The sequence below is a fragment of the Alligator sinensis genome, unplaced genomic scaffold, assembly GCF_000455745.1.
Source record: "Alligator sinensis unplaced genomic scaffold, ASM45574v1 scaffold143_1, whole genome shotgun sequence".
NCBI classification, from domain to species: Eukaryota; Metazoa; Chordata; order Crocodylia; family Alligatoridae; genus Alligator; species Alligator sinensis.
Genome location: NW_005842156.1, coordinates 149415 through 172856, shown reverse-complemented (window position 1 = coordinate 172856; position 23442 = coordinate 149415). Strand labels below are relative to the sequence as shown.

Below are 23442 nucleotides of genomic sequence, written 5' to 3'. Positions count from 1 at the left end.
CTGCTGAGCCTATAAGGTTTTGCATGTTCAACTTCTTGTTTTTAGTATTTGTATAATAGTTTTGAACAAGTCTCTTTCTTGCTTCCTCTGTATCAAAGACCAGAGAAAATCAAAGTAGGATTTGAATCTGCCTCTGGCCAGAGCTGCTGCAGCCACCACTGTACATCAACTCTGTTAAATCAGAGTAAGATTGTTCCAGGGGTGAGTGAACTAATCAGGATAGGCTGCCATAAGGCAGCAGTGTCTACTGATTTTTTCCTTCGGTACTTCAGTTATCCCTAACCCTTGCATGGAGTGGGAAAACTGAAGTACAGAAAAAATTCTCATATTTGTATCTTTTGTTTGAACATATGTTTTCAAGTCTAGTTCTTGAAGGCTTGCTTCTGCAGTAGTTCTTTCTCTTTAACATTCATTTACATTAAAACATACTAGTATTCTTATGCAGGGGCCAGCAACCGATGGCCCGTGGGTCAGACTTCTCCCGCAGAATCATTTAAACCGGCCTGCAGACACAGGACTTCAGCAGCATTCAGTCGTGATTAGCTTTGGCAGCAGTTGTTCTCCCTACGCTGCTGTGGCGAAAAGCAGTGGCAGCAGCTGGGTCCTAGCACCCACTTTCCCACCTCCAATTCAAACAGGATCAATCTGGCCTAGAGCCTTAAAAGGTTACCGTCAGCTGGTCTGCTAGGTTTCTACTAGAAAGCAAGGTAGAGGTGTACCTTATAGACTAGTTATTTGTTTGCCACAAAAAGTGAAGAGAAGTAACTTTTTTGCATATTATAGGTTCATATCCTAAGAACACAAACAGGTTAATTAGGTTCTTGCAGTTCTGTATTAAATGGTCTTTGTGATCTACAGCCTGAATATGCATGTTCTTTCAGATAAGCCCTGAACACTTTCAGACAAATAGAAATGGGGGATGGATGAGCTAGCCTCCAGAAAACAAAACCCAAAACTTCATTATGTTCCTGAAGTGAATCTAAATTCCCTTTAGTTTTTGTTTTTATACTTGTTTATTAGTCCACCCTTTTTGAAGCTAGAAAGAGCCCTTGAATAACCTTTCACACCATTTCATACCTGACCACAAATAGATTTGCAAGCTGACTTTATTTTTGGGATGGCGGGGGTGGGAGGGACAGACCTGTAGACAGAAAAGCCTGAGGCCTTGGCATCTCATGGAGAAGAGTAGAGTTCTTACATACCCCATAAAAAGTATTCAGCATGCAGCTTTATGAAACTTTTCCTTTATAATGAAATCACAAATGTACTCCTTGACTTCAGTAACCAAAGAATTCAGTGTATTTCTTAACACTGGGCTAAAAGTAAATGTCATTTCAGTATTTTTACTGCTTTTTAAATGTAAATTAACAATCTAAAAGGTTCTTGCAAGAACGTGTAGTATTGGTCAGCTTGAATATCACTGAAAAACTGTTCTCTTAAAGTGACAGACCATCCTGTTGCATTAATATAATAGGTTTTCCAGGTAACAATCAGCCCTATTGAAAGCCCAGCTGTGGGGTATTTAGATAGACAGGAAGTGTCCCCCTATGAGTTTTAAATAGCTCCGGGAAGAGTAAGCAAGGGAGGAGAAATGCATGCTGCAAGTAGAACAGCCTGTTACAAGGAGGGGTCAGACTGCTAAGCCTGGGACAGAGCAGAAGGGTTGGCTTTATTTGTTTATTGCTTAAAGACTGTTTTATTTAGGAAGACTGGCTGAAGGGCTCCTGGTAGAGCAAAATCCATTTGCAAAAGCCAGCATGCAAGGCAACCCACTTACAATTAACTGACTGGATGTGCCATCCCTGTAGATATAGTGTAGACAGGCACTCAATGACACAGTGGTATAAAAGGCTGTGATTGTAAGTGGCCTCGATTCCTAGCCTCCGAAAACATCTGCATCCAAGAATTCTAATGTTGCTGTAGCTGCCTGAATGCAGCTACAATTTGTATTCGAAGAGTTTTCACCTACAGATAGTCATAAACCAACTGTATTTATTGTTACAATTCTTCTACCACACAAGCTAGTATCCACCAGTCTCTGTAAAGCCCTTTCAGGTCATTTTTTAAAACCTAGTTTTTAACAGAATAGTGAAAATCTGAAAAAGACAGCACATGAAGCAGAAACATAAACTGACTGACATTGTTTCTGCTTTTTATTTAAAAGATCCGTTTTGTTTGAGTGCTCCATAATTCTGTAGTTAGAGCAGTATGTTCCTCATCTGGCAATCTAGATTATATTTTAATGCTCATAGGCAAGGCAATGAAACATTTATTTGTCTGTACAATAATCCTGTTATCAAGGTATCCTTGACAAGATGCCATTCAAGATAGAAGATTTCGAAGCTTGTTGGAAATAGAAATGAATGCTTCAGTTAACCTAACACAATGGGTGATACATGACCTAATGAAAAATGAAGCCATCAGAGTAGTCACAAGCAGTGGAGACCTGCTGTCTGCTATGTATCCCAACTAACTCAGCATGATTGAACTGGATTTTTAGTTCCCAAACACCAGTTCTTTTTAGTCTCATTCATGTCAACAGTTACATTACATTAGCACTTAGCTAATAGGATAAAAATAAGAGAAACTTCCATTTAAAATCTTTGCAATTTATAGTTGCAACATTGCACATACATGGCTTCCTATTTTAATTTCATATTGTAAGTAGGAGTCTGCAATGTAGATTTTTTTAAATATGTGAAACATTGCTTAATTGACCATATCAGGAATAGGCTGTCATTAGGGAACTATTTGTAAACCTACTTTGTTTTTATATGTAGATCCATGAAATTGTGTTATGAACTTTTCTTTTTTTTTTCTTTAAGAGAAGCAAATTAACTTTACATAATGTTTTACAGTGTACTTTTTCCACTCCTTGGTTGTGCAAACAATCTTTATTTTGTAAAACCATTTTTCCTTTTAAAAAAATCTCTACTATTTTGGCCTTTACATAATCTCCTCTAAGCAGGAGATTCGCATACAGAAGGACCCAAGTGATAAATGGGTCACAAATGTTTTGATTTCTTTAAACCAAGGCTCTCTAACGTATAAGCAGCTGGGGGCCACACCAGTGGATACTGTACATCACGTGGGTTGTACCACTGTGAGCCATGGTTCTCTCCTGCACCGCACTGTGCAGGAATTCCCCACCCCCTCCAGCCACTGCCTTGTGCTATATGACCATCCCCTGCCTTTGCATCAGACTGTGTGGGTGTCTTCTCAGCCTGTTTCACTACACTGTAGCCCCCAATCGCAGTGCCCCAACTTCAGGTTCTGCTATCACTGATTACTGTACTGTTTGCCCTGCCTCCTGGGGCAGCGTCAAGGAGCAGAAAGCAGAGGATGGAGGGGGAGCCTAAATTATCTTGGAGTGAGAGATCTTGGCTGCTGCTGCAACAGGAGTAATGTAGGGGGAATGGCAGGTGGTTGGAAGCCCAGGGGTATCATGCAGCCTCTGGCCCACTAGTTAGACACCCCTGGAAATAATTATTTGTTGTTACACTAGAAACCAAGATCTCATTGCTGTTGAAATAAAATATTCTCAAACGATACACATGTTAGCAGAATCTTAAAGAAGGCTTTAAAAATGCATCTGTCCAAAAAAGTCTTGGAGGAATGCTTCCTTTACTGTCCTGTTATGATACATAGTCATGCAAAATGCCTTGGTTTGAAGTGTCATTCCTGTTGAAAGCAAGTTGCTAGAACCTGAAAGTAGCTATATTCATATTAGATAACAAAAGGCAATTTGGGAAGAATAAGCTTGATGAGTATGCTATGGTATGTAGAAGTATTAAAATTCAATAGTGGAGAAAAAAAGCTGGAACATCTCGAACCATCATAATTAAGGTACATCAAGCTATAGAGACACTGAAGAATGAAGGAAGGAATAGCAACAAAAGTGGGCTGACTCAGGATGACAAAAGACCTGTGTGTGCATTTTTAAAGAGAAGTAGGGGTTTTTTCACAAGTGCATTAAAGAAAAGTAGTGTTAGAGGAAACTAGGGACCATTAACAAAAGATGAGGGAGATGAAATTAATGATTAGGATATTGACTTCCTTTCTGCAAACATTTCTATTTAAGAAAAATAAAACAAATCAAGTTGAGTTACCACCTAATGAAAACGTTACAAATATAACAGTGGGGTCCTGCAGGGTTCGGTCTTTGGACCGGTGTTATTTAATATCTTCATCAGCAAGTTGGACGAGGGTGTGGAGAGCACCCTCTCCAAGTTAGCAGATGATACCAAGTTATGGGGCAGAGTTAATACATTGGAGAGCAGGGTGCAGATACAGGCCGACCTGGACAGCTTAGATCAGTGGGCGGAACAAAATAGGATGCAATTCAACAAGATAAATGTAAGGTACTCCACCTAGGAAGCAGCACACCTACAGGTTGGGGGATGACCTCCTCAGCTGCTCAGAGGATGAGAGAGATCTTGGAGTCATAGTTGACTCCAAAATGAACATGAGCCGGCAGTGTAACGAGGCCATCAACAAAGCCAATCTCATCTTGTCATGTATTAACAGATGCATGACCAACAGATCAAGGGAGGTGATACTCCCCTTCTATGTGGCATTAGTCAGGCCGCAGTTGGAGTACTGTGTCCAGTTTTGGGTGCCACACTTCAAAAGGGACATGGAGAAACTGGAGAGGGTTCAGAGGAGGGCAACTCGCATGATTAGTGGCCTCTGTGAAAGACCCTACGAGGAGAGGTTGAGGGATCTGGAGCTCTTCAACCTTTACAAAAGATGGCTGAGGGGTGACCTTGTAGCCACCTACAAGTTTGTCAGGGGAGGACAGCCAGGAATTGGGGATGCGCTGTTTACGAGAGCGCCCCAGGGAGTAACTAGGAATAATGGGTGCAAACTAGTGGAGAGTAGATTTAGATTAGACATTAGGAAGACATTTTTTATAGTAAGGGTGGCCAGAGTCTGGAATGGGCTTCCAAGAGAGGTGATACTATCACCTAACTTGGAGGTTTTCAAGAGGAGGCTTGACAGTCACCTGGCTGGGGTCGTCTGACCTCAGTCCTCTTTCCCGCCAGGTACAGGGGGGTCGGACACGATGATCCATTGATTCCCTTCCGACTCTATAATCTATGAAAATTGGAACTCCTATTTCAATAAAAGGAATGGAATACCTGGGAAATCTGCATATAAACTAATCAGCTAGTCCAAATAATCTGCATCCAAGTGTATCAAGAGAATAAACAAACCAATTTACTGTACCGCTGACACTAATTAGAACTGAAGAGGTGTCTAGAAACTGAAGAGCAAATTCCGTTTTCAGCAAAGGGAGGAATGATGCTATATGCTCCCAAACCTGTATACTTCCAAAGTGAATACTTCTGTTTGTTCTTTATAAAATATAATGATTTAAAGAAATCTATAAATGCCGATAGCTTATATTTTCATTATCCTCTAGACATTATAGGTTTCTGTCAAATTAATCTTGTCAAATGAACTTGTTTTGCTTTCTTTGTTAGTTTTGAACAATTAATGGGTTACAGACAAGATGGCAGGCATAATGTTTTGTGGGGAACATTCAACTTAGTTTGAACATGAACATTATTACCTGGATAAAACAGTGATAGGAAATCTATAAACAAAAAGTAATAATAGAAGGAATGAATGAGTGAATTCATAGAGTGAATGAATGCAAACCAAGTTTACCAAAGCTATTAGTTGGAATTAGAAAAACAACTAAATTGACTGTGCCTTTTCTAGAAAATTCAGTGAAAGCAAACACCAAGTGTACTTATAGAAGCAGGGGTTTAGGTTGTAGCCGTGTTGGTCTAAGGACATAGGCAGACAAGGTTCCTTGGGTGAATTTGATATCTTTTATTAGACCAACCCAAATGGTTAGAGAATATTTATTAAGCAAGCTTTCGGGTTCAAAAACCCTTCGTCAAGCTAAGGAAGTTTCAGCAGTTGGTGTGTGCTCTTCCTGAATGGAATGAAAAGTAAAGAAGCCAGGGGCTGGGCTGGGCTGGGCTGAGCTGGGCTGGGCTGGGGAGTCAGTTGCCAGGCAGATTATAATATATCAAAAATCCAATGTCTATGTTTAGTCCATGATCTCTAGTATCCAGCAGGTTGATGAAATGGAGCTCATAGGCTCGTCTCTGGGAAGTGTTGTGTAAGTTTCCCTTGAGGATCAGGACTGAGAGATTGGAGAGAGAGTGGCCCTCCTGTGAGAAATGTGCCCTCACCGGTAATTGGGTGTTTCTGTCTTTGATAGATTTCTGGTGTGCGTTCATTCTGGTGCGCAGTTGTTGTCTGGTCTCTCCTACATATCTTCCATCAGGGCATTTGGTGCATTGGATGAGGTATCTTACATTTCTGGAGGTGCAGCTGTAAGATCCTGGGATGCTGATGGCTCTGTTGTGGGGTGTAGTAATAGTGGGGGTGGTGGAGATGTGTTGGCAGGTTTTGCATTTCTTGTCCTGGCACGGTCTGGATCTTTTTGGTGTGTTCTGGGCTTGAGGAAGTTTGCTTCTGGTGATGAGGTTGGCAAGGTTCAGTGCTTGTTTGAAGGCTAGGATGGGTGGCTCTTATAGAAGCAGTGCATTTAAAGCACATGAAATCAAATACTTTTAGAGGATAGTGTGTCTCAGCTTAATTTAACAATTTGCAATTCTAACCACAAGACAAAAACATTAAAACACAACTTGGATGTCCAGTCAAAACCAGCCAACATAGCCCAAATTACAAATATTAATAAAAAAGTTTTTGAAATAATCTGCACATAAATAAATGTTCTTGGAACCTATTTTGAAAACCATGTTTAAGTATACTAGTTGCTTGTAGACAATTTATAAATTTATAAACATGAATTGTTTATTTAGATAATTATATGGTAATTCCTAAAGCAGTGATTGGAGTGACAAATAAAAATGAATAATCTGAATTGAGAGGCTGGGATCGAGGGGTTAGGGAGTGTCTGCAGCCTTCCAGAGAAAGAGGTTGGAACCCCCATTGTTGGCTGTTTGTCTTAACAGATGCTTAGTCTAAGTTTAAATTGTATTGTAGGGACAATCCTGTGTTGGTAGTAGGGAGGAAGGTTAATTGACACAAGTTGGGGGTTTTTCCTCTCCTTCATCTACAATGTTGTTACTGAACCTATGCAATGTATTCCTTTATTGATTTGGCAGCTCTTTGTACCCAGATATGAGTCTGTGGGGTTGTCAATTTTTTTCTGGCTATATCTTTACACTATTATGTCTACTCTGCCTGTTGATTCTGGAAATGAGCTTCCTAGATGCTTTTACTAATCATATGCTTTTATGGATCACTGGAACAACTTTATCAGTTTGAGGAGTAAGCCATTTTGGGCTGACACTACAGCTAGGGACAGACATTCAAAAAGCCTGCACCTGAATTGTCTCCATCTTTGCAGGGTAGTCTAATGTGCAGAGACTGAACTGATCTGCAAGTAGATAATGTCGTGGAAAAAACACGCTGTAGAATTTGGAATCGGGTCAGGTAGAAACTTTATTTCGATAGCTGTTGGAGAGGGACCATCACAGAAAGATTTCTGCTGTGGCCTGTCTGCCTTACAGCAAGGGCAATTAACCTTTTATAGATTCAAGACAAAGGGTTTCGTAAACCAGCTTTTCCCGCCTTGGGGCTATCTGTTTTGTGTCCTTCAAGACAGTTTAATGGTCATCTTCCTCTTATCTAAGGAATCTCTCTCTTTCTCCTCCCCCCCCCCCAGGCCTCAGCCATTCTTTGCTTCCACAATAGACATTGACTTTTTAATCAGGAAATGCAGGCACATGCCTGCAGTGGCTCAGGCTAGAAGTGAGGGTACTAGAGCAAGCCCTCCCTTCCCTTCAACAGTGCTGAGCGGGGGGGGGCAAGGCACAGCCAAGCCCTGACAGGATGCTATGATTAGGGAGGGGTTTAAACCCTAACCCTGCCTGCAGAGTCCCCAGTCAGGGTGTACCTGGAGGGAGACGGGGAAGCAGCCCTCACCAGGCTTTTCCCTGCTTGCTGCTCAAGGAGTCCCTGGCTAGCACTCTGAAAAAGGGGTGGAGGAGGGAACTTGTGTGGACTGCATGCATCTGTTGATGATATTGAGCTTTTCAGTCTCCCTCTCTCTGCTTGTTCATACTGTCTGTGGCAACCTGACGGCAGTCACAAGTCACGTTCATTGCAGTCCAGGTTATTTCTCACACCTCTCTCTGTCCCCTGTTGAACACTGACAGATTGTAGGCTTTGAAGCAAGCAAGCCAGCAGGGAGCCTACCAGAACACAAAGCCTGTCAGCCCATCAAGCCCTACAAAAGAAAACAAATGCAACTCTAGTTTCAAGTTCTTCTTATCTGCAGGGTGCATTTGCATTTACAGGCCACTGGCTTCTAGACATAAGCGGACACTGTTCTGTCTGCCTTTGTTTTAGTGAAATTGGAGACGCACACAAATACCGCTAAGTATTAGCTAGCAAGGGAGGGGCATAGCCTGATGTCATCTGGTGCCCATGCTGCCAGGGTCCTGCTGTAGGTGCAGGGCAGACGGGGAGATCCCTGCTTGAGTAGCAACCTGTGAAGAGGGGAGATGGGGCTGGAAAAGCCTGGCAAACGCTGCAGTCCTCCACCTCCTTAGCCAGCTGGGACTTTGGCTAGGGGGGAGAGGAGCTTTCTGGAGCAGACAGCCCAGCCCAGCCCAGGGGGACTCTGATTTAACTTAAACCAGGAAAGGGTCTGGGACAGAAGTTCCATAAGACAGTTTGAGCCAAATCAGTTAAGTCTGATACTACATTCAACCAGGTTCATCTTAAACCAGTTTCAGCCATTTTGAAACTGGTTTATATGCACTGAACTTCTGTTCTGTTACAGGTTTAAACCAATTTCTGATCATTTAACCTGGTTCATGTGTAACTTCTGTCCCTAGCCTACAGGTTCCAAACAACAACTGGCCAGCAACTGAAGAGCTGCTCTATAATATGTTTATAAACTTGCCTTAATTATTCATGTGCCAGGACCTTCTTAAACTGTTGCTAACAGAACACTTACTAATGGTCTGTGGAGGCTGACTAGCTGCATGATACTGTACCTTCTTTCTTGTATCTAAGTTGGAGAAACATCATAAGCAAGAGGATTGTGCTCACAACCAGAGTGGACAAAAACCTAAGTTGGTGAGAAGTGGGGTGGGAAGCAAGACAGATGATAAAAATGCTTTTTCTCCCCCAAAATGGAGCATCTGTTAATTCTCACAGAAAAGATGTGTGATTTACAATTGATGGCGCAGGTGACAAGAGATAATTGGGAAGTTTATCTGTGGAATCCTCATTATGTCCTCTCGTTACAAATTGGACTCAGAACTACTTGTAGCCAGAACATAGTCCTTTTAATAGTTTGACGCATGTCTCCCTGCAGTGAAAGTTGCACCATAATTAGGTGTCTGACTCTAAAATGCCATAGTTTAAACAGTCTCTAAAACTCAAAGTATAGCATGAGCTTATACTCATGAGTTTTTTCCAGGGTACAGACTGTATAACATGCAGTGGAAACGATGTAGAAATTCACAATAAATTGATGTATTGATTTATCAGGTTATTTTGCATACTTGAAGTTCTGAAATTTGAAAGGCTCAATTTAAAAATTATATTTGTGATTTGCATGAGTCTGTTGCACCTTCTTAAACACTCTGTTCCAGTTGGGAAAACTTAATCTGAGGGATGCAATACATCTGCTTGATTTTAGAAGCAAAGACTGCAGAGTGGCATAAATCCACAGGATGTTCCTGAGTGCTGCATTTTGCATTTGGATGTCTTAGTTTTTCTAGTTCAAGAAGTACGCAGTGCAAATAGATCAGTGGTGGCTCCAAATCTGAAAGTGTTTAGGTCTGTTTTTCATTCCAATAATAATAAATATGGGGAGGTAGTGATATTTTAGCTGTTCCAAAAGGGTTTGTGTAAAATTAGTACAGACGGCTGCTGCTCCTACATTTGGTTAAACAGTGTCCTGTTTAAGGGGGTGAGGCATGAGACCTCTGAAAACCAATGGTAGCCAGATCAAGTGTTTATGGTGGAGTTTGCTTGTCATCCCACATACCAGTCACACAGAAAAGTGGAATCTGTATCTGAAGAGAAGTTGAGGTGGCTTTCTCATTCTTGGTAAATCTAGTTGGAAACCAAAACTCCCAAATTTTTCTAGGGAGAGAGGGGAAAAAAAAAACCCTTTAATTTTGAGCTAGTTTTTTGCTAAATGCAAATATACTTCATGCAAAATGCAGCCTACTGATTGCCAACTTCATAGCAGAAGCAAGTGAGCTTGATAAAAAAACTATACCTTATTAATCAAATATATGTCTGCATAGTTGCATTATTTATCTATTAGATTTTACTTAATTACCTCTCTTGCTAGAATCAAATTCTGGTTACCTGAAAATTTTTTAAAATTGAAGCCTGTTTGGTTCATTGCACAGGTGGATATTTCACTTCTAATGCTACATATGGCTTAATCATTTCAAAATTTACTATCTCATTTAGTAACAGTAAGGCATCTCTTTTGCCAATCATTTTGTTTTTGTTTTCCTTCATTTGTCTGTTTCTTGACTATAATATTTTTATACGTATTTAGTAAATGATAATAGTTCTGAGTCACAGCTGAGCGTGCCTAGCGGTTGGATTTAGTTTTCCCACAGCAAAACTTCATGGCCTGGTACACTGAAATATGACTCTGCTTACAGTTTCCTTACTGAAGAGAAGGAGAATAATGGACCGCAAAACACATTCCACTGCTATTAGCTTTTGAAGTAGATTGAGCTATTCACTGGAAAAAAGAGTTTGCTGCAGCAATTAAGTTCATCTCTGGGCTTAGCCTGTTTGCCAGTTCCAAAAAATGAGATGGACTTCTATTTTGTAAAAGAATTAATGTTTTGTTGATGGTGAAAATTATTGACTAAGACCAAAGTTGAAAATTTGCAAGGGACAGAGATTTCTTGGCAGCACAGCCCCTGTCAGGTCTCAAAGAATTTTTGAAAGATGTATAGGGACCTGTGCTAACTTTTGTTCCATGCTGAATTGGCTAAAATACTTTTTCATGGTAAACCTGAAGGCACGGATTCTTAGGCTGGAATATGCTGCTATTTTTCTTGTGTCCATGAAAAGCTGAGAAAGTGTTGGTAAAAGGCGGTAAAAGAAATTATTCATATTAAACCAATTTTATAAGCACGGTTAAAACTATAATACACAGCCAAAAACTGATATATATGTATATTAAAGCATTTAGGATTGATGAGACATTTTAACTAGGTTTACTTTGCAAGCATTTTGAAGCAAGTTTCTAGATAAGTCTGCTCTGAGACTGAAATCTCCCCCAGGTTAAAGTGGATCTTATTAGTTATTTTTCTTTGAAGGAGAACAACATGGTAAACGAGCGATGTCATATGGATTCGATAGATAAGTGATGTCTTCTGGATTTTTTTACACACAATCAGAAAATTAATTCTGCATTTAGACCATGCAAGCTTATTTCAAAGATTTGAGGTTTACCTCCTATTTTAATCTCTAATACATGTGACATTTTGCAAACCTGTATGTGGTGAAGGTAACTAATGGTATATCTATGCAGACGGCAGAGGAGTGATTGCACTCCCTGTTGTAGACATACCCAAGTCAGTTTTAAATTAGCTGATTGGTTTGTATGCTGATAGGAGTCTAACCACTCTGCCAAAGGCTTAAGTGTGGGCCGGGTAAATATTCAACAGCTGAATTTGTGCCACAAGGGCTACACTGTTGTTGGTACCTGAACTAGTAAGTTTAGAGACCTGATTTAACTTAACATGAGATGCAATCACAGTTTTGGATTATACACAACACTTTCAAAGCCATTGTTATCAAATCATATGGCGAGTGAATTTCACTTGGTCCTGTCCAAAGACTAGATAAACTGGTTTGATGCAGACATGTAGTTGTGGATATTATAGGACCCTCAGTGCACCCATTTTTACAGTTGATGCAGTCTTAGCTGCTTCCTGTCTCCTATTTCTGGATTCCTAGGTCCACATCAGATTGGTTTCTTCTGTCAGTTATCTTTACCCATGGTGTTCTCTGTGCCAGCCAGTTTGAATCCAGAGCACATCCACATATAGCATATGAGGCTGCAAATTTCTTTATTCCCATTAATGTACAGCTTTACTGTCAGTCATTTGTGTCCTGCTGGTTCTAGATACCATTTCATGTACCCTCTGTGCACTGTCTGTGCATGGGTGATTTTTGCACAGTGTGTGATATTTTTGCTGTATTGACAAGTACTAAGTTTGGGAGTTCAGTTGAGATGCATGTTCTGTGCTTCAAACATTTCAATGAACATCTAAATCCTCTGGTGCAGAGTAGGGGAGAAACGCTTACAGTTGCTGGCTGTTACTTCTGAAGGATGGTAACACCTGTGGTCCTCCATCCTTTTAGGTGCCCATTAACATGGGTGCTTTCTCCCTTAGTCTCTTGAATTGATCGTGAATATATTCTGTAGGTTGGGCATCTAGTAATATTTGATATAGTGTTAGTAATGACGGCACAGGTTGGCTGATGAGGGGGAAGGAGGTAGGAAAGGTGGAGGGGAAGTGGTAAAGTAGTTTATAGCTCATACAGTTTGCTGGTATTGATTTGCTTAAATTGAACTCTTGAGGGTGGGGACTCAGAATATACAGACCCTGAGCATTATATTATGGGTGATGTCTGAGAAGGTAGATTACCCAGAAATAAATGCATACAGAGTGTTTGCTACATTAAATCTCTAATTCAGTTATAAATAGAAGCACAGTTGTGAACAATATCGTGGGACCTTGTTGCACATTTAATTGTAGATTGCTTCTGGAGCTCTATACCTTTGGATTGTCCACACATTAACACCTGAAACTAGTTCTAAGCATATTTTAGGCAGCTTAAAGTTATGCTACTCCAGGGCAGGTTTATTTCTGATCCATGTTAGGTTGTGTTCCATTAATGTGTAGCCACTCCCCAGAGTTGAGTCACCCAAGTTGCAGCCCTCCAGCATCCCAGGATGCAGTGTCCCCTCCCCTCGCATCCTGTTCTGTGTGGACAAACTTTCCACACCCTCAACTTTATTGCCCAAAGGGACAGATCTGGCACCAAGTCAACTTCCCTTCCCACTGAGGGTGTGACCTTCCTACCTGCAGGGGTGCAACCCCATGTAAACAGCCTACAGAGCACATGCCAGCTAGCCAGGTCACAGGACACAGATGGGTCCAGGAGGGGGATCTAGAGGAGGTTGTGGGGGGAACATGGTAGGAGGCTGGATTGGGTCCCCCTGAGCTGGGGCTTCCTTCCCAGGACAGGGGCAGTAGCTCCCCCAAAAGAGCCTTCCAATACTTCTCCCACCTCCCAGCCATCCCAGGAAGCATGATAAGCACCCCCCCACCAAGTGTGCACCCCCCCCATCCCAATTTATGAAAACATGGAACCTTCTTTAATTTACTACTTCATTTCATTTTAAACTTTTTTTTTTACTTCTTTATTTTATTCTTCAGTGGCTGGCTTCATTTCACCACCCTTCCCCCACTCCCATTTCCTTTCCACCTCCCATTTCATTACCCACCCCCATCCCATTAACTCTCTGCCTTTCAGCTTCATGTTCCTGTCCACCCCAACCTCTCCCCTCCCACCCCCAACTAGGGCAGGGATAGAAGCCTGTCCTGGCTCACCAGCCCTGTAGTTACAACTCACAGCTGTAGCTCCTAGTTAGGCCCCTGCTTGTGAGCCCTCTAACAGCAAGTCACAGCTGTGCAGGTCGGGACAGTCGGAGAACATTTTTAGCCTTAAGGTGTGACTGCTCCAAACGTGAGCTAGAACTAACACCAATCAACATCTGAGCAGCTCAAAGTGCAACGTGTAGCGAGTTCCTCGCATCATATCTCATTACACCCATGAGGGTACAATGTTAGGGTTGAGAATTGAAGTGCAAAAGGCAGATATTAAGTTTAAAGTCATGATACCCATAGCAGCAATTTACATGGCCAGATTGCACAAACACAGTACACTGAAGGGACCCAGTCAATCCAAATGATCATTCTTCCTTCAGGAAGCTGTTGACTTTTGTTAAAAAATAACACCTACGATAACTGTCAGGCGACTGTCGTATGAAGGCTTTTTTTTGCTTGCTTCCGTGTTTTTTTTCAGGGTGCTATGGCCCTCGGGTGCTGCCCTATCTGTTGAAGGGTGTTGTGAGGCGATATGTGAGTTTTTAGGAGACGCAGATAAGCACTGGCTCAGGCCTGTTCCTGTCTATGTGATCCCGCATCCCCACTTCCAAGGCTCTCTGCAAGGAAGCAAGCTCTATAATCATTAAATTAGTTTTTGAAATTGGGTGCCATTCATATCACTAAAGTTAGGAGGGGTGCCTCAAATCCAAAAAGGTTGAAAACCACAGGTTTACTTTATACATCACACAATGCATTGCTGTTTTCTTTCATTTCCTGCTGTATGGGGTCAGTTCCTCTGTTCCATTAGAAGCATTCTTTTTAAATTTTACAGGCCCCTGCTACACATTAAATATATCACACAATTCACTGGTGACTAACTCTATAGCTGGTTTCTATCCAGCTTGAATTTAAACGTGTAGTGGCCACTACACAGACCTTTCTAAGGAGTACTTCAAAAGGAAATGCAAACTTACATCTTGCAACCTTACAGAGTGAGAGGGTAAGGGGAAAAGTCTCTGTGCTCAAATCTTGTGGAGTACGGTCAAGCGCTAGGACTAACATGTAACAATAAAAGCTTTGAGCTAAATCAGTAATTTACTATGTGCTGCATTTGCAAGCAGGGGAATCTTTGGTCCTGAGGAAACATAGTAGCAGCTTCCTTTCTAAATTAGGTAGATAAGCCAATTCTGGGGAGCTGGGGAAATGGAGTATTGTAATGGACAAGTTTTGCAGTCTGAAACAGTAAAGGGAATGTCTTCTATTCAGTTTATCAACTGACTTCTTAAGTCCATTGGCTTTATATCATATGGTGTTCTCATTTTAGAAACAAAACCTATTGAATGTCCTTTTCATCAAAAGGCTTATTATTTGCTGTTCCTGTATTACTTTAAATTGAGTATTACCATATAAACTGTGAAATCAAAAATGAGATTCCTTTCTTTACTGTTTTTTTAGTGTTTTGAATTAATAATATTTAGTATGTTGTACTGTTTCACATTAACTACTAAGCAAGCAAAGAAAATTAAACATCTTTCTGTCAAGCTATCTATTTCTTTGTTGTATATGTGGAGAGCCATGGACTTAAGGATGGTTTGTTTCTGTTGCTACAGGCCAATGTGTATACAGTTCAGGGTTGGAAAACTTCTGTTTCTTAAAACATTTCTAATTTTTTACATTAATGATTTTTTACTTTGCTATGCGTACTAGGGATTCATGCAGTTTGACGTTCACTTGTATCAAGTGATCCTTTTCTTATCAGTTTTCTGGTTTTATTCCAGTTTTGGTCCCCAGATTTTTATTTTCAGTGATATGGTCTAGCCTTACACAAAAAGGGAGGAGTACTGTAAATAAACCTTGTTTAGTATACTCCTGTCATTCAGATTTTATTAAGATTTTTAAAGGCATTGAAATACTGCATATTTTATTGGAATTTTATTTTTATTTTATTTTAAAGTATGCCCTATTGTTACATTTTAAAGTATGTAAACAGTTTTAAAGTATGCCCTATTGTTACATTTGAGAAATTTAGGGACATTTTTAACAACAAACATTTGTTTCTGTAAATGGATTTGAAGTCATAATTCATCACAAATGAAAATATGTAATTTTGTAATCCTAACAAAATGAGTTGCTGGCTGATTTTTATAAAACCAGAATGTTAAATTCCCTGGGCTTTCCCCCTTATGCTTTCATGTACTTCTATTCCAGTTGGGGGAATACTAGAATATAAAACTGTAAAATAATGTTTATGTATTAACAGTTTATTTATAAAGATGAATACATTTAGGCTTTATAAGCTGTGCTTCATTACATTTTAATGTGCTTGATGCATTTTTTTTCCAGAAACTCTAGAAAGGAACTTAATGACATACGATTTGAGTTTACTCCAGGCAGAGGTAAGGCTTTTCTTTAATTGAAATTATTCTTATATTGCTCAAACGGGTATTTCAAAAATTGATTACTGTTTATAGTTAATATAAATTACCACTCTGAAGTGTTTTCTCTGCTGCTACTTAACTCAAACAAAAATTGTGCAGAGTATGTAAATTTTAGTAACAAAGCTGTATAGTATACAGTATATATTATAAGATTGTATATAGATAGAGAAGTATTTGTCAGTTTCAGATGTTCATTTAATGAAAAATTCTGTACGTAGATCGCTTTGAGTGATGCATAAGAATCACAGAGTCAAAAAGCTATGGAATGCACATTTTTATGGTGGAGGAATAAATAAGTGATCATAGTACAAGGTTTGGAAAACAGAATATAATATCCTGAAAGCATGTGAAGTTATGGTTTGAAAAATGACTATAAAGATGTCATTGTAGGGTTCTGCATTTGAGTCTGACTTCCTTAAAATTTTGCTGAGTTAACAGGTAAGAAGAGTTTCACAAAGCATTTCACAAACTCCATCTTTAACAAGAAAACTTGAATTGTATTTCTGGCTGTATCTTTGTCAGAAACAAAGCTTCTGACATTGGGACTTTAGAATCTAGCTCATTCTTGCAGAGTTGTATTGGTTTTCCAATGCAACCTGGTATAAGAAGCCCTGAAACTTATCTTTGTCTGAAAAGAAAAGCAGATACTACTTGGATATATGACACAGAGGGAGTTGATCTGTTGTATTGCAGTTACATTGCAAGCTGCCTTTTGGGCCATAGCTGCACTTGATATTTCACAGTAGTCCATATTTACTCCATTAAAGACGCTTTTGAAAGTGTTTCTGTCCAAAAATGAATCCAAGTTGGAAAAGCTGTTTTGATAACATAAGCAAGATGTCTTGTCTTTTTTTTTTTTTTTTTTGTACGGTGACTGGGGAGGGGAAGGAGTAGAGGGGCATGTTTGTGTGTATGGATCCAGGTAAACACTAGAGCAGTAGTTCTCAACCTTTTTAGACTCGAGGCATCCCTCAAAAACTCCAGCTCTTCGTTTCACTCATTTTTAGACTACAGAAAAATAACAGTGATTCTTCTATGGCAAAGAACTTAAAAAGACCATAGCAGGGCAGAATGGTTTTAACACTGTGAGTTCCTATTTAAAATCTCTGTGATTCATGTTCTCACACCAACCATTGCTAACATTGTAGGGCATCTGACAACACCCTTAAAAGGCTCTCAAGGCACCCTTGCATGCTATGGTACTCTGGATGAGAATCGTTGTACTAGAGGACAGGATCACATCATCCCAGTATTCTAGTCTGATCCAACCTCCTCCCTTTTATATAAAAGACCCAACATAGCATTGTAATTCTAAGCTTCGAAGTTGGGGCTGACTTAGGCACCATCTCTGCTTCCTCAGCTCTGGCTCTTTACAGCAGCTGAATTCTTTGGAATGAAGCAGCCACACCCAAAAAATAAAAATTGTGAGACCTGAGGACATCTTTTTTAAGGCCAGATTTTGTTAGGTTTGTAGGTGAGTAAAAGCACCTAAGTCCAGCCCTATTCCACTCTGCTCAAGTCCATGAAAAACTTTTAACACAGAAGGTAGGTGAGGTCTTTCACCCATTGGCTGGCTTTTTTTTTTTTTTTTTTTTTTTTGACTCAGTCTTAAGGATAAGATGCATTACAAAAGCAGATGTGATGTGGGGTTTCAGGGACTTGAACAGGGAGCAATAGAATTACACTTAGGTGCGTGTGGTCCATGTAGATTTTCAACAGTGGAACAGAATCTGTCCTTTAATATCTGTCCCACAGCTACCAACATCTCTGGTCTAAAGGACTGTGGATATTGTGACTCTCAAGCTTAAGTGCAAGGACTTGCCTCTCACCTGTCTCTCTGCCCCAAGAATAACAAATCACACAAAACAGGAAAGCTTTAGACAGCACTCATATTGAGTTGAATGGGTCTGAGATAGGGTTGGCAAGCTGGTCAGTTGACCACCTGTTATTTGACCAAGGTCAAATACTGTCACACATATTCCATAAAACCCAGAATTCCCTTGTATAAATGGCTGCCTACCTTCTTTATTGTGTTATGGTGTCATCTGTTATCAAGGGCAAAAGATGAGAGCTCTTTTTCCCCCTGCTATGCAGGATCCACACACACAGAGGCCATTTCGGAGTGGTCACCCACTGCTGTCCTCTCCCTTGAGCATTTCCTTCATCCTTTCCCTTCCCCTCTATTAAAAGGAGCTACTGTGATGAGGGAGGAAACAAACCTAGTGCCATAGAAAAGCTAACTTTTGTCTTTTATGATTGTGATGTGTAGGTTTATTTCTGTTTGATTTCTTTTGTATTGTAGCTGTTGCGCTGACCCTAGGGTTCTGGGATAAAAGCCAAGGAGAGAAGAACTATTCAGTCCTAAATTTGGCAGGTTCTTTGGTTATATGTGATATCTTTTATTAGACCAACTGAGTATTTGGAGAAGTTCTTAACAAGCTTTTGGGTGTAGTCATCTTTCATCAGGCATAGGTAGTCTCTGCTAGTTTGAGACTCCAAGGAATGAGAGAAGCTTCTGTTTCCTTGGAGTCTCAGACCAGCAGAGAGTACCTATGCCTGAAAGATGACTGCACCCAAAAGCTTGTTAAGAACTTCTCCAAATACTCAGCTGGTCTAATAAAAGATATCACATATAACCAAAGAACCTTGCCTGCCTATGTCTTTAGACCAGGAGTGGGCAATTATTTTGGGCGGAGGGCCACTTACTGAGTTTTGGCAAGCCATTGAGGGCCACATGATAGGCAGCCAGGGGCAGATAAATATTAATTTTCTAAAATTTTTAGGGGTCCCGTGGGCCAGATAGAATGGTTTGGCAGGCTGCATCCGGCCCCCAGGCCGCATTTTGCCCACCCCTGCTTTAGACCAACATGGCTACGACCAAAAATTTGGTCCTGAATTTTAAATTTATGCTTACCAACATTGTTGGTTATAATAATTCATACATTTTTTAAAATTTAATTTCACTGTTTCACAATGCCACATTAACTTTAACAAACCTGTTTTTTGTAATTGGCACAAATCGATAAATAATGGATACTCGATCATGATTTAATAATATATGACTGGTCAGTTGACCAAGTATTTTTTCGTTGATCAAATACCAAGCCCTAGTACTGTGGGGTTTGGGAAGAATGTCAGGACACGTGGCAGAAAACCCATCTTTATTTCTTTAAGTAAATACCTAATTAGATATGGAGGAGAAGTCAATGTTCAAGCAATGATCTTTATAGGATTCATAAAGATTCAAATAGTTATCTTGGGTATGTATGCTTGTACAGAGGATGATGGGCTAATTATTAATGGGAAATCATGTTGGGTTTGCTTTTCCTAATGAAGACTGTTTTGAATTCAAACCTACTTCTGTGAATATTTGAAACTGAGAAGTAGGTAGGTATTTTAAATTTCAAACACTTCTTTTGGGGTTTTTTGTTTTTATTTTATGGACATGAATAATTATTCATTTAACCTTTTGGACAGATACGGCAGATGGCGTTTCTCAGGAGCTGTTCTCTGCAGGCCTGGTTGATGGCCACGATGTAGTTATAGGTAAATTACATTTAGCTTACAATTAAACTCTTGCTACATGTGTGTGTTAAATGGATGTACAAAATGTATAATCTGTTTTTTACAAAATCCTTGATTTTCATTTCATTTCATTTTTGTGTGTGTATTTATTTTTATATGCACAAAAGTGTCTGGCCAATTTTGATAGAAATCCAGCCATTGTTTTTTGGATGTTGAAACTCCTGGTGCTTCAACAAAAGTTTTATTTCCTTAATGCACAGCTCCTTCAGTTGCTTACTATGCAGTAATTGATAACTTCTGTGCTAACTTCATGTTTAATTTGTTTAACAGAAATTTGACGTTAGAGAGTTAAGATTTGTAAGTTGGATTTTCCAAAGCAGTTGATATTGGCTTAATTTTGCTCTTACTGAAGATGTTAGCAAATCTCCCATTGAGTTCACAGTGAAGAGAATCAGATTGTGTTCAAGCAAGTCCTAGTAGGGGAAGTTGAATCTTGAGGTTATGCAGTTGCTGAGGAAAAACCTAGTGTCACTTTCCCTGAGCACACTTTGGGCATCTCTTTTGAAAAACTAAACCAGGCAAAATGTGACTGTTTTGGAAAGGCTTCTTTCCTGACGCATTCATTTCAGGAAAAACAAACCCCAAAAAAAGGTTGCAAGAGACAATAGTCCTGTTTTACCAAAATAAAGGAATCATTGAGAATCATAACAAGGGAGACTTGTTCTAGTTGTATTTCATTGCCACTTTGAAATAAATTCACCCTTATGTAATCTGTAGTTTTGCATCAGTAGTGGTCATGTTGATTTTTGCCAGTGCTAGGAAGCTAGAAAGGGTCAATGTTTACCTATTGACAAGACTTTTATTTAACCACTCATGACATTGTGCTTCTGTGAGGAGGGGTTGGATGGCAGAGAGACTACTTCAGGGAATACAAAACTTCTGTCTTCTCAAATCCAGTCCCAGTCTTCTGAGACTGAAAGTCAGACTGGCTGCTTGGCCTCCCTCCAGTATTCAGTAGCATATAGCATGAAAAACTCTACCACCATGGGGGTAACTAACAGCTGTCCTTTTAAGTCCTCCAGAGATGTTAACTAATGAACAAACATGGCAACTGTATTATTTTTTTAACTCCTAAAAATGTTGTGTTTTGGTCAAAGAAGCTTTTGGGGAACTTAGAGAAGTTTGTATCTTAGCAATCTGTGCAGCAGCCATTTCCATGAACAGGCAACTCGTTCGCAATGGCCATTGGTGTCTTCTAATGAGCACTGGGCCCTGTAAAATAGTGTTGCATGGACACTGCTTTCTCCAGAAGGTGTTGTTAGTAGATGTTTTTGTGAGGGAATAGAGATGTTGAAAAGGTTCGGAAAGCCATCCTTGCTCAGCATGCTTTCAAGCAGACACACTGGAAATGGAAATTTTCCCCCAGTTTAAATTTGCTGTGTAAAATTGGCAACTAGTTCCTCTTACACTGGGCGTACTGGGCACTCACAGATACTGAGTGGTCAGTTCTCTTCAGATTTGAGTAGTATGAACTAACTGTTTGATTGCAAGAGAGTTGTATCTCTCAAACTAACAGTTTGATGCAAGGTTCTGTTTATGCTTCCCATTCCCTACAGACTGGAGTACTGCAGGGATGGGAAGTGTGCTTCTGAGAGAAAACAAAATTCACACATTTTTTATGTGAGGTATTGTGTATTAGCCATTATATATGGTACTATTTCTTTGAATGCTGGTATACTGTATACCTCCTTAGGCACCATGTTTGCATTCAGTTTTGGTTCCTGTTCAGAACAACAAAGTTACCATGTAAGTGACTTTGTGTTCTTTCTCCTGGGTTAGTCTAATCTTTCCATCACTGTGAAACTGCCCACTTTGAATGTCCAGTGAGCTTTATGGTCGTCCTTTTGGGTAAACTGAGATATTATTCAACCAGACAGTAACAGAAGCCAATCAGCTTGCTTTCTAGTGCAGTTCAAAGCAAAGTGAGTTGAATTTTTAATACTTTGAGGATCTCCTTTATCTCTGTTCTTCCCTGTATGTGAGATTGGTAGCACTGTGATACGTTTGCAGGAAAAACCTTTTGTGTAAGTGTTGGATGCTTAACAGTTTTATACTGAAGTCTTGTGATAGTCATAATTACAGTAATTGTAAATAGTAGTATTGCTGCATGGTAAAACTTAATGCAGGTCTTTCTCTTTAATACTGCAAAAATGTTCTTAGCATTACGTTTGTCTTCAGTTTAGTAGGCAGTATTTCATAATATAGTACTAACTTCTGGGTCTGTTCATCTGTGCAGCATTTAAAGTTTCCAAATGATCACAGAATATTGTTCTCTGCAAACAGAGCTTGATGCTTTAGATCTTACCAACACATATATCATGCAAACTTTGTTTTGCCTTAATTTAAAAAAAGATAATTCAAAGTCAAATTTGAGTCTTTGTAACAGGTGAGGCACTAAGGGTTTCCATAATGCCCCCTAGTGGTTACTTTGACCCTGCCTGGCTTTTGCCCTTGCCTCCCAGGGTCCCACCTTGGTTCCTGGCCTGCCATGTCTTGTTGTAAAATATGATGAAGGGAGGCTGCCCTCAGAGGCTGGTGAGCCCAAGGTGCTCCATACCAGTTCCTTAGGTCCTAATGTCCTACCCACCTTAGAGGCTAAATTCTTGGTCTCCTCCTGCCCCTACATTCATGCCCATGCCTCGCAGATGTTACTCTATACACTGTTCCATCCCCTGTAGAGGCCTCAGCCCTTTTGCCTTTAGTCTTCCTTTCCTCTGGCTGCATGCCTCCAGTCCTGGCCAACCTATTCGGGCCCAGCTCTTTTAGCTTCAGCCTTATCTGTTCTCTGTGTGTCTGAGCCCCTGGCCCTCGCTCTAGGCCAGCCCTTAACCCTCAGGGTGCCTGATCCCAGGCTGGGCTGCCCTCGCTGTCTCTGCCCTCAGTCCTCTGGTCCCTCACACCAGACTGGGTTGCTTGCTTTTCTCCTCTGGTCCTTGATCCTGAGCCAGGCCACTTGCCTCTGCAGCCCTCTGGTCCTTTACCCCATCTTGGCTGCCCTGTGCTGTGTGCTCTACCAGGAACCCTTCTGTGGCTTCCAGACCTCCCCGGTAGCCACTGTCAAGTCCACTGGTGTAAAGCCTAATTCACAACATAAAGAAAAGCACAACAGGAGCCTAACTCTGGGTCATTAGGGAGCAACTCCAGGGAACAACTCGGGTGCCTGCTAGTCCATTTACTACATGCATCTCCCTGAGGAGCACCTCGCCCTTCAGCCTGCATGGCCAGATTTCCTGCTTTGTCTCAGGCCCCAGGTTTATATGCCTGGAAGCTACACCCCCTTTTGGTCACACTGGGTTTTCCCTGTCAATCAGCTTATAAATATATCAGGAGAGAGCATCAGGGGCTAGGCCAGGGGCGGACAGTTATTTTGGGCAGAGGGCCGCTTACCCAGTTTTGGCAGTCTGTCAAGGGCTGCATGAGTAGCCCCACCCCTTGACAGGTGCCCTGCCCCCTGGTCACCATCTTGGGACCAGTGTCCCAGGGCCAGCACTGGTGAGGCCCAAAGCAAGGCACAGGCTGGCAGGGGTCTTTGGAGCTGGGCTGGGCTGCACCAGCAGGGAGAGGGGGCAGCTGGCCCAGCTCGATAGAGCCCCTGCCAGCTGGGACCCTGCGCTCCTGCCACCCTGCTCTGGGCCTTGCCAGCACTGGCCCCGGGACACCGGTGTGGGCCCTGTGCTCCCGCACCTGCTCACTCCCAGTGCCCCCCAGCCCCGTGGTACAGGCAGGGGGCAGGGAACAGCCCCAACCCCCTCCTC

General features: G+C 41.0%; 1 protein-coding gene across 1 annotated transcript in view; it reads left to right on the top strand.

Moving 5' to 3' along the window:
• Positions 1–23442, top strand: part of STK39 (serine/threonine kinase 39) — a 157613-nt gene that overhangs the window by 98956 nt on the left and 35215 nt on the right. Inside the window, exons 15-16 of the mRNA XM_025206469.1 lie at positions 16008–16060; positions 19580–19648. Of these exons, the coding sequence (XP_025062254.1) occupies positions 16008–16060; positions 19580–19648 (122 nt within the window). The remainder of the gene's footprint in view (positions 1–16007; positions 16061–19579; positions 19649–23442) is intronic.